At 33.6% G+C, this 11,327-nt stretch overlaps 2 protein-coding genes across 2 annotated transcripts; one reads left to right on the top strand and one right to left on the bottom strand.

Moving 5' to 3' along the window:
* Window positions 1–1,053: 1,053 nt before the first annotated feature.
* LOC105633356 (large ribosomal subunit protein eL13z) lies at window positions 1,054–3,117 on the bottom strand. The gene is made up of 5 exons (XM_012215935.4): window positions 2,997–3,117; window positions 2,384–2,500; window positions 2,080–2,213; window positions 1,515–1,673; window positions 1,054–1,430 (listed from the first exon to the last, which is right to left on the bottom strand). Exons 2-5 carry the CDS (start codon window positions 2,487–2,489, stop codon window positions 1,209–1,211), a joined length of 621 nt encoding a protein of 206 aa, XP_012071325.1. The 5' UTR covers window positions 2,490–2,500; window positions 2,997–3,117; the 3' UTR covers window positions 1,054–1,208.
* A 937-nt stretch (window positions 3,118–4,054) lies between these two features.
* Window positions 4,055–11,307, top strand: LOC105633355 (S3 self-incompatibility locus-linked pollen protein). The gene is made up of 14 exons (XM_012215934.4): window positions 4,055–4,558; window positions 5,099–5,161; window positions 5,435–5,872; window positions 6,308–6,389; window positions 7,152–7,213; window positions 7,363–7,457; window positions 7,997–8,076; window positions 8,339–8,422; window positions 8,653–8,769; window positions 9,103–9,188; window positions 9,371–9,477; window positions 10,151–10,242; window positions 10,332–10,408; window positions 10,541–11,307. Exons 1-14 carry the CDS (start codon window positions 4,406–4,408, stop codon window positions 11,024–11,026), a joined length of 2,022 nt encoding a protein of 673 aa, XP_012071324.1. The 5' UTR covers window positions 4,055–4,405; the 3' UTR covers window positions 11,027–11,307.
* Window positions 11,308–11,327: the final 20 nt, after the last annotated feature.

Consider the following 11,327-nt stretch of genomic DNA (forward strand, 5'->3'; position numbering starts at 1 on the left):
TGAGACAGAAAACCAAATCTATTTTCTTATATATATATAATCTACAGATTTTTTTTTTTTTTTTTTTTAAGGGAGGAAGAGAAATTAAATTTATATGTAAAAGATTAAGCTTTTTGGAAATTTGTTGTAATTTGACTTTACACGTATTAAGAAAATATTTATATATATATAATTATACAATTATCAATTTATTTAATTTATTTAATATATTCTTATATTCAATATTAATAATCTATATTCTAATTAGCTAATTTTAAAAAAATAAAACATTAAATTATAAAGAGTACTCTTCTTCTAAAAAAAGAAAATAAAATTATAATTTGAGATAAATAAAAAAATCCCTATTTCTCTAGAAAAGAATGTACCTATTATTATGAGGCTGAAGAAATAAAAAAATAATCCCGAAATGACAAAGACACAAAAACAAATAAGACATTTACAGATATTTACGAATTTAATGTCAATTTTGCAAATTGACTCTTGTAGTTAATATTCTAAATAAATCCAAAATTAAGATTTTATGATTCTAATAAATAATGTCGTATATTTGTCCAGACAAGAGAGGTACATAAACATTACATTGATAAGTACTGAAATGGGCATGCTGAGAAAATGCCAATATAAATTTGTCATGGAATGGTTAAACAGATTAACCCAAAAATCAAATAAAATTTAGTTGAAGTTAAAAATAAAACCGGTCATCTTTCAGAAATAAATAAATAAAACCGGTCAAAGCGTTGACCATAGTCTTCCTATGTGTGATTGGTGAATTGTGTCATCACAAAGCACTTGATTTTATGTTTCATCAAAACTGTATAAAATTCAACGGTATAAAATTCATTTAAATGTATTAGTAATTCGGCATTTAATTGCTTAAAATTGACACAGTATGATTCCAAAACGATGTTGCTTCGTTCAAAATTGATCACTTGCGATTCTCAGGTGCAGCTTAGCAGGTAAAAACCAAAGCTACACAGCTTGGCAGGTCCACTACAGATCAATGGCTAATATCTGTTACCAATACTTTCGTAGAGCATAAAAACAGTGCCAAAATTCTGATGAAGACAAGTCCAACCATATTATATATCTCATAAAACTAAAACAACATTACCAAGGCTAAGGCTAATGATTTGAGAAATTTCCAGTAAACAGAATAAAGAAAATATAGCAAAAACCAGTCCAACGTAAAATATGAAGCTCACAACTCCCTACTTCTTTTCTTCTTTCTCGGCCTCTGCAGCCTTCTTCAACCTTGCACCAATATGGCGGGTGTTCATCCGCTCCACACGCAGCTTGTCATATGCCTTGAATGACTTCATCTCTTCAGTCACCTTAACAAGCTCTATAGATGGCCTCTCACGTGCAATTGGCAGGTATTCACCTTGGACTTGGGTTGCTGTAGCCAGCTCCTCAGGAGCAGAATCACCAGCCTGCAGAAAGAAAAATAAAAACTTTGAACAGGCTGATATATCCAACAACATCTAATAGCTTCAAAGTATGACAATCATAATTACCTTGAACTTGCGGGCACGTCTTGGGAAGACAACCAATTTGGCCTTGTAGGTCTTCAGCCTCTGAACATTAGCCTGTAGACCCTCCAAAGAGCGGTTTTTCCTGCGATGATCAACAGAAATGCCAATTGTAGGGGCAAGTTTCTTTGGAATTCCTGCAGCCTGGTAAGAAATGATATGTTAAATCATAGTAATAAAGAAAAAAAGTACAGATGTAATCAAGCTAGATCAGTTGTAGCAATTTGCACAATGAATAACGAAAGTGCCAAAGAGAATATACATTTACATGTCCACTTCAGAACTGTGTTCTTGATAAAATAAATAGATGTATACTACCTATTTACAAGCCCTTGGACTACTATAATGAATGAATGGTATGAAACACCAAAACCACAGGCCAAGTTTGAAGCACAAGTCAACAAGTGCCTCTAAATGTGCATTTAATAAAATAAGACAAATCAAGGTATGAAACCCATATACACACAAGGATAAAAGGAATAAAATGTGGATTAAAACAACAGAAAAACCTTATAAGATTAACAGCATATATACATAAAGACAGACAAACCTTGAGCTCTTCAAGAGTAAACCCTCTTCCAGCCCTCACTTTCATGTTGTACTTCAAAGTCTGTCCATGAACAATTGGGCGAAGAGGTCCAGCTGTGGGCCTAGGAAAGATCTTCACAGCTTTCTTCTGGCGAGCTGAATAGAACAAATATAATAAAATTCAGTCTATAGCACCAGAAAAAAGTTCAGCTACAAATGGGCAAAATGATAAATGAGTGCACATATGATATATAAAACCAAAATTCAGATCCTTCTCTTAAAATCATAAGGAAGTGAATAATAATAATGAAAAAAAAGGCTCTCACCAATTCTTCTCCTTGTTTTACGAGCAGGTTGATTAAACCATGTCTTGACATAGTTTTGCCAGTGCTTCTTAAAGTGCCCATTAGGCACAACATTGTTATGTTTCATGACTTACCTACCTGAAAAGTCATGAATTGAGTTAAATAAAAAAGATCTTAAAATGTATTTCATACAATCGTGTACAAATGGAGAGCATAAAGGTAGATTTTCAGCCATTAACCATGCATCACAAACTCATCAATCTGCAGAAACACTATTCACGAACCATTTTCCTTGTCAGTTGTCTCAATTAGCTAAAACAGGGAATAATAAGATGCATCATCTGGTTTTCGCAGTTACAAGGAACAAACTTGCATTATATCAGTTAAATTGGGATCATCAAAAGGTTCAATCGTTATGTGGTATATGCTAATCTCAATGACATTCAAAAACAAAGATTTAGCTGAAAAAAATTTCCTGTTACAAATCCCAAATCAAACAAGAAGATAACAAAGCAAATCCAATTAAATTCAGGTAATCAATAGCTGCTTAGACTAAATCTCACAAGCTAAGATTTAGTGACAGAAAATGAAGAGATTGAAAATGGAGAAAAAGCAGAAAGTGACAGAAACTTACCGTCCGGTCGAAATGTAGCACTTGGCAGGAGAAACCTCTCTTCTCGGCTGCAAGCGACTAAGTGAAGTCTGTACATAATCAGGGATATAAAGAAAGCGAAACAAAACCCTAGCTAGCTGTGTCTCTTTGAGGTTGGGCCTGATGGATTGGGTCAGGCCTATACCTAAGCAAAACATAATTACGGGCTCAACGGGCCTTTGTTATTTTATAATCACGTTATCTAACCATCCTAATGTAAATTGAGCCTCATGTTGCAAGTTTAACGTGTATTACTACATTATACTTCAATATTTCTAATACGATGTGTCACTGACAACTATATTACTAATTACATTATTAAAATAATCAAATTAGCACGTATAATTAGGTTTCCATTCATTATTGTACAATATGTAGCAAAAAACAAAATTACAACACAACTTCAACCACGTTATAGTATTTTTTTTTTTTTTTTTTTATGTTTTTTCAAAATAATCTCCATAAGGTTGTTTTGTATTGAGTCCTTTTTTTGAGGTAGATTTTTTAATATCCCCAGTAGGAGTCTTACAATATTTGGAATTTGTGAAAATTTTTAATTAATTAATAAAATAATTCAATTATATATATTTTTTACTAGATGAGTGGATGAGATTTACCTATACTTAGTGTATGAGTCATACATAATTATAAATAACATATAGATTATTAAACTCTAATAAATAAGAGCAATTAGAGTATTTTTAAATTGTAACCATTCATTGAAAAGAAAAAGGGTAAAATAGAGAAATGAACTTATTTAGATAGAATCTTAAACTAACTCATAAACGAAACTGATGAAAATAATATTAAAAAAATATTTATTTTTATTGGTTGGACCATAAATGAATTTATATATTCAGTCTATATAAATTTACTATCTCTGATATGTAGTATGTAACGTTATTATTTCGGTTTATTGAGCTCTTTTATAAATAAAAACAAAAAAGTTTCGATCTTATTTCTTCAAAAATTAACAATGGTTTTGCCGTATTATTTTTTAATATCAAAATCCTTCGATTCTTAATCCAGAATATCAACCATATTCCACACCTGGGCTAAACAATTTCTCATATTAGATTCGAGCAATACCCAAAAACAAACACTCTCTATCTCTCTATATCTCCGTCGTCTCCGACAATAATACCCTCCATTTCCACAGAGAAATTCGAAAAGGAAGACCTCGCCGATCCGATAATGTAAACAAGAAAAATGATTCAAATTCAATCCCTGTTTTCTCTTAACACTGATTCTCTCCTCCATCCCACAAGTTCAAATACATATAATCACTCACTTCTATAGCTATAATATTCAAAATTTTGCATTTTGTATAATACATATACATATATAGATATCTACAGGATCAACAGATAAAAATATAGAAAGAAGAAAAAATGGATCCAGAGCAGACGTTTATAAGGGTACAAGAAAGATTTTCACAGATGCTAACGCCTAAAGTGAGGGCTGCTTTGGAGTATATGTATTTGTTTGTAGCCGTCACTCTCTTTTGCATTCTTGTTGTTATGCACGCCAATTATGTTCAACAGGTGATTTTTTTGTTAAATTTTTATGCTTTATTGTTGTTATTAAGAGGGTTTTTAGTTTTTAAGGATTTTATTTGTTTCTTTGAAAAATATAAAAAATTTCGGGTTTATTATTTTCTTATTGTATTCTTTAGTGCTATCCAGTGATTCTTTTTCAGTTTCCTTTTGAATATTTTGTTTTATCTTGAAATTGAATACCTTTTCAATTTGCTGGAGTTTAAGTTTGATATTGGTTTTTCTTTATAGAAACGAATTCTGCTTTGTTATTTTCTTTTAGCTTGAAATTACTGCATTTCTTGAATGGAAGAACCGGGAGGACGAGTGGAAAAAAGTGTAGAATTAGCAAGTTTTAAAGTATGCGTGCAAATTATATACTTAATTTGGGTCAAGCAGAGGGAATGAAGTAGTGAATGTTGATGTCTTATTGTTACTAGTCTTTCTAACTTCTTATTGTTACTAGTCTTTCTAACTTCTTATGGTTTCCTGATCCTGGAATTTTTTTATGGCCATTTTATTGAGAAATTGATTCTTTTGCAAATGAAGCCTGGATGTTCAAGTGAGTTCTCTGGTGTTGAAACAATGGGGGCCCAGCTTATTCAAATCAAGGTACCTTTTCTTCAGGCTGAAATAAACTTTGGTTAGCTAGAACATCTTGTACTGAGAACAGTTTATTAACTTATTTTTATAACATTCAATTTGAAACTTTGTTTTTGTTACCTTATTATGTCCTTTGCATTGTTTTTATCTTAAAAAGGACTGGCCATTAATTTTAAAATTAATAGTTGATTTTGTGGTCAGATTTATTATTTTGTTAATCTTTTTCCTCAGGAGGTTTTTACTTTCATGTTATTGAATGCTGACTTCTGCTTCTTTGGGTAGATAACTAGTGCAGGCTTGTGGTCACATAATGGGTCCGAATCCATTATAGTAGATGTTCCTTGTGTGGAGTCTCTACCAGATGAGTTAGAATTGTCAAACGTGATTGAAGATGGGTTGACATTTCTGGCTCCAACCTTTTGGTTGAATTGGATTGGTTCAAGTGCTAGGAAAGGGAAGCTAGTGTTGAAATTTTGGAAGACTGATTCTGAACATCTCGAACATCAAACTGGAAGCTCTACCAATGGTGAAAGCTCTAAGCCAATTTTTGATGATGTTGCTGCCAAAACTGATAAAATAGATACACGCAATAGTTTCCCTGTATCAGCCAAGGAAACTTTTAAAGCAGCCATGGTTCATTTTGGTAAAAAGTGGCACAGGCGTCTATCATTCATTTGGAAACATTCAGTGCAAATAATGCGGAGTTTTCAGAAGTTATGGGTGAGATAATGAAGCTCGCTGCTGGTGCTAAATTTATCTTTTTTCTATTCTCATCTCTTTTTGTTCTCTGTCATTTAACTAAACACTACTGTATGATAATTTCTGCCCTCAAAACATTAGGGTGCATTTATTTCTATTACTTGCATGAGCCCTTTCACATGAAATCTTTGGGTTTGAAAGCATGAATTAATACAAGCTTCAAGCTATTTGTTCCCCTTCTTTCTGCTATCCAAACCTTTGATTTGAATAATTTGAATAATTTAGGATTAAATCTATCTAGCCAGGTATAACTGATGGGCATCTAGTTGAGTGCTCTAACTTGCTATTATCATATAGTTTTGTACTCCCAATGTTCTTCTAGTTTTGCTCTTTGAAAAATTTCAAGCCATTTGGTAGACTATAAGAAATATGCTTAATTAGAAATTTTAAATGCAGAATATAACCGGCATCCATTTAAATCTTGATGTTCCCAAGTGGATGAGAGTATTTTACTTGGACAGGCTTAACTCATATGCAGGTAAACTGGTTTCTTGCTTTCCTTGTTTGCCCATTAAAATAGTATCGTGGCTTGCAGAGACCAAATAATTTGAGCTTATCTAATACTCTGCATGGTAGAAGGCTTTTTTTTTTCCCTTTTCTAATGTGTTTTTGGTCCTTGCACTTAAAAGAGGATCTCAAATATCAGGCTGACTGCAGAACAAATATAAATGAAAATGCTGGTTTTTAGTTTAAGGAATAGTGCAAACGTTCATTTTATTTTTACCTTTGATGAGGCTGGATGTGGGGTTATCTACAAAACCTTTAGGTAGAGATTATTTATTAACTATTCAGGGATACAGTCCTATTTAATGATGCTGTAATTGTAAAAGTTGTGGTGAAGTTGTCTACATAAACCATAACTACTACATGGTGAAGGGACTTTCTTTTACTTTTCTTCCCGATTTTTGGGTCTACATGGAGAGAAGAAATGGGAGAACCTTTGAGCAAGAGGCATCATCTCTTTCCATATGCTTTTGTATTTCACTTTTGGGCTACTGGGTCATTATATTATAGCATAAGCTTTAATGCGTCGTGTATGCTGTTTTATCCCATATATGATTCTGATTATATTATGGCTATTATCTTGTGCATGATACATCTGTTATTGCTCACAATTGTTTTTGTTTTGCTATGAAAAAGTGAATGCAAGAGCTCATAAGCTTGTCATAATGGTTTTCTCTATATACCTTGTGTAATATGCTTGATACAATGAATAAGGAGTTTTCTATATATATTTCAGTTCAATGGCTTGAGAATAAGAGCATGGCGTTTGAACCAACTTATTTATACACTATGGAAAAGGTATTTCATCCTTTTTCTTGTGGCTGTTGTTTCTTCATTTTCATTTTATGAATTTAATTATAATAGGATTTTTGACAGCTTTTGACCAAAATTGTGCCATGGTTCCAGTGCTTGTTAGTCTGTGTATCTAACAATTGTTTTGGTCACAGGGTTATTTCTTGCTTCCTGAAGATGCTAAGTCTCGACATAATATACGTACCATTAACATTAGCATATCAGCTCGACATCCTTGTTTTGGAAACAGGTTATATTTCTTAATAGCTACATATCATCTCATAGATATCATTGTTTTGTCACTTGGAATTGAAAATAACTTTTTGAATTGGAAAAAAGAAAATTCCTTAGGACTGATACTGTTGACATCATAAGAGTTAGATAATTGAAAATTCAAGTGGTTGGATATGGTAAATCTCCTAACTATTCAACAGCTTGAAAATTTTTGAATTTATTGTTTGAAATTATTTTGGTCGAGGGTTAGAGTTTGAGGATGGGTTAAAAATTTGTGTTCAGTGGCAAGATGATTGAAAACTTCATCATGTAAAAAGTTGCTGGATTTTCAAGAGTGGAACAAATAGGACATGAGTGAGCCAAGACAAAAAAAACTTTCTTCTTTCTTTTCGCATATTTTTCTTTTTCTTTTGCTATACTTGATAGTAACCATAGTTTAGAACTCTTCAGTTATGAATGCTCAGGTTGTATGACTTTTATATTATTTTGGTAAGATTGGGTTATATTCTTGTCCATGCATCTTTCACTATTTAATGAATAATTTCTTATTTCTAGGTGGCAGCAGCTTCTCATTAATAGAATTGTTGGATATGATACTATCCTGATGAATAGTTTATTGAGTTCTCCCGGACAAGGTATTGGCTTCCGTCCTGGTCGTAATGAACTAAATATGAATTTTCTTTCCTGAATGTGGTTCATATGAATTATATACTTTAAGTCTCATGAATGCATAAGCTTATCGTGGGATATTATTTTTTTTCCTTTAATTTCTTTTAATTGCATTGGCTTTTTTTACATTTCAAGTCTTTGGAACTTCACAATTTAAACTTGATTGCAAATATTTTAGTAATTTCATGGCCCACCATATTTTAAGCATGTCTTGGGACATTTTTGCAGGATATCTTTACAATTTTCAAACAAAGGAGTTCTACAATCTTAGTTATCCACAAGAACCACCTGAAGGTCCTGCAAAGTTTGGAGGTCTGTTGATATATGCCTTCTATATACAGTCACGTTACTTTACATAAAATGGTTGCAATGTCTAGCAGAGATGGTTTCCTACTACTTTTTTTTTTAAAATTTTATCTGATATCCTTATGCTGATATTGACTATTGCTCAGTTTTTCGTGAGAAAATTATTTACTTCATTTGTAACTGATATTTAATTAGTGCCCTCTGATAATTTATGCTTCTTGTTGGCTTCCATGTAGACTATCTTGTGACCAAGTGTGGTGTGCTTATGATGTCGCTGTTCGTTTTCTTCACCACCACAATGTCAGTATCCTTTACATTGAGAGAGACGCAAACTCGCATGTTGAAATTTACAGGTGTGCTTTATTTCATTTCATATTTAGAGAATGTAATACAGTGTTATCACCATTTACATGCATCTTTGTAATTTTGCTTCTTTCTCGTAATTAATTTGTCTCCTTGTTCAAAATCTTGATAGAAAGTTAAACTGTTAGTTGGGTTTTCTAGAAAGTAAAACTTTGTGGTAGTTTTGTAATAGGAGGTCTCTGTCAACTGAATTGTCTCATTTAATTTATATAACTGTATTAGTTGCAAAATCACGATGCTTGGGCAACCCAAACTGCCATACCTCCATCCCCCTTTTCTTCATTTGAAGATGATTGCATGTTAACTTTTCCGAAATTTTGCAGTGCAGCTTCAACACCATGCTCGACATCGGCTTCCAACCTTTCAGTTGATCTTTGTCCATGTGATTGAGTCACTCGTCTTTGTTCCTGTAAGGACAACTCTTGTTGAGCGACTAGTGATGAGATATTTCCAATCAATTCTCCAACTTCTTAGTTTAGTTGTTCATTGTTTGCTTGATATCAACCTGTGATATAAATTCATTTTTTGTAATTTTTATGCCTGTAGCCTTCACTGGGAGATAACTGACTGTCTTCTATATACAATGTGCAGATAATGATTGGCATCTTATTTTTTCTATTCGAGTTTTATGATGATCAGCTTTTGGCTTTTATGGTCTTAATTCTTGTTTGGTTGTGTGAATTATTCACACTGATCAGGTGAGCCTCCCATCGCTTGCCCATGTTATGACTTATTTATGAATAGCAAGATTTTAGGTCTGCTTATGCATTTTTTTTCTTAGGGTGCTGGAGTACATTTGTGTCCATCATTTTAGTTACTGACACAATTACTCTGCTTGCATCCTGAGATCATCCCATTTCTTAGACATTTGGTCCCTTGTTTTATTTGTGTCCTCATTAATAGAAGTTTGAGAATTCCTGTGATCCAGGTTTGATCAATATCAGGTTATAGGTCACTCCTGATGGATGTTCTAAATTTACTGGGTTAATTTCTTGGTCCATTTGCTATCTGATCTGGTGGACACTGTCCTTGGGATGTTTAATTGCGCTTAAAATGAATCTGATAGTTTTCTTGATTCTTGGTGTTTTAATGCTGAAAATTGTCTGAGTAGCTTAAGGGTGTGACAGAATAGATACAAATTAATTCTCAGCCATCAAGCTTATGTCCACATCATTTTACATGCACTATTTAATCAATTAATCATAAGTCGAACCATCATATTTCAGTCTGCTTCAATGTCCAGTTCATGCTCTAGCTAGATGAATGTGTATATGATGCATGCAAATGTGGATATGGGGTGTTATTGTCTGTGGGTTCATTCTTTTTTTGTGCTGCCTTTTTAAAGAGGTTGTGCTTTCTGTTAATTTGCAGTGTCCGTACACCAATATCAATGAAGTTCTTTCCACGCTTCTTCTTGCTCTATTTTCTGGTTTTTCACATCTACTTCTTTTCCTATGCCTATGGTATGGTCCTAGCTTTCTTTTTGACTCATTTTACTTTTAGCTTGAAAATGTTATTTTTATCTGAGGACATTTCACAAACTATTTTCCAGGTTTTTCATATTTGGCTTTATCTACAACCGCAGCATTTATGCAGCACCTCATTCTATACTTCTGGAACCGTTTTGAGGTAACACTCGGAATCTTCTTTTGCATGTTTGACATTGTTATAGTGTTTCCTGTATTATTTTTATGCATTGACCAGCAGTTGTTATAAGTTTGCAATTTCATTCCATGGTTTTCTGTGCTGCATGTATCTCAGGTACCAGCCCTGCAGAGGTTTATGCAAAACCGACGGTCTCAGCTTCAGCAACATCCGGACTTCCACATCACATCCTCTACCATCCTCGCATCAACTCTACACATTACAAGGTTGAACACCAGGAATGAAGGTGTTAATACAGACTTGGCATCTGGACCTGGATTGAGACCTGGATCTGACCAAGCAATGCCAGCAAATGGAATAGTACCTCCTGGGCCTCCACAACAACGCGTGGGAAATGACAACCTGGGCAGAGTAGGCAACACCACTCAGATTCCTGGTCAAACAGATCTTCGGCAAGCAGAAACTGGTCCAAGCCCTGGATCCATGAACTCATTTAGCTCACTGCTGTTATGGATCTTGGGAGGGGCTTCTTCTGAAAGCCTGAACTCATTCTTTTCAATGTTTAGAGATGTCAGAGACCAAGGGCAAGTTTATCCTGACACCCCCAGACCTGAAAACCGCGCGGATCAGGATGTGCGATGATTGTGAGTGCATCTGAAAGGGGTTCAATGTTAGTTTTTAACTGTCAGATATCTGTATTGTTAGCTGATCATATAATGTACGGCGGTGTATACTGGAATGTCTGTATAGAAATGAAATATGTATCAATATCAAGTGTTAACTGTTAACCCTCTTTTGAAGAAAATCTAGAGGGTTTGTTCTGTTGTGGAAAACAGATGATCACAGAGTTATACATTACATCTTGTAGCTCAAAAGTGTTTTACTTGGCAGAATCTGCTCTATGATGAGCTTTGTCCACAAAATTTGCTGCAATATTTATGCT

Source organism: Jatropha curcas, chromosome 6 (assembly GCF_041381405.1).
Source record: "Jatropha curcas cultivar XTBG-Jc1 chromosome 6, XTBG_Jcur_1.0, whole genome shotgun sequence".
Taxonomy (NCBI): Eukaryota; Viridiplantae; Streptophyta; class Magnoliopsida; order Malpighiales; family Euphorbiaceae; genus Jatropha; species Jatropha curcas.

Bases quoted from the DNA above. Each gene is read 5' to 3' on its own strand.
- LOC105633356 (XM_012215935.4), bottom strand. From the start codon at position 2,489: ATGAAACATAACAATGTTGTGCCTAATGGGCACTTTAAGAAGCACTGG. The intron at 1,674-2,079 runs GTTTGTCTGTCT...ATTTCTTACCAG, and splicing joins TTACTCTTGAAGAGCTCAAG to GCTGCAGGAATTCCAAAGAA. The intron at 1,431-1,514 runs GTAATTATGATT...TTCTTTCTGCAG, and splicing joins GACGTGCCCGCAAGTTCAAG to GCTGGTGATTCTGCTCCTGA.
- LOC105633355 (XM_012215934.4), top strand. From the start codon at position 4,406: ATGGATCCAGAGCAGACGTTTATAAGGGTACAAGAAAGATTTTCACAG. The intron at 7,214-7,362 runs GTATTTCATCCT...TTTTGGTCACAG, and splicing joins ATTTATACACTATGGAAAAG to GGTTATTTCTTGCTTCCTGA. The intron at 8,770-9,102 runs GTGTGCTTTATT...GAAATTTTGCAG, and splicing joins TCGCATGTTGAAATTTACAG to TGCAGCTTCAACACCATGCT.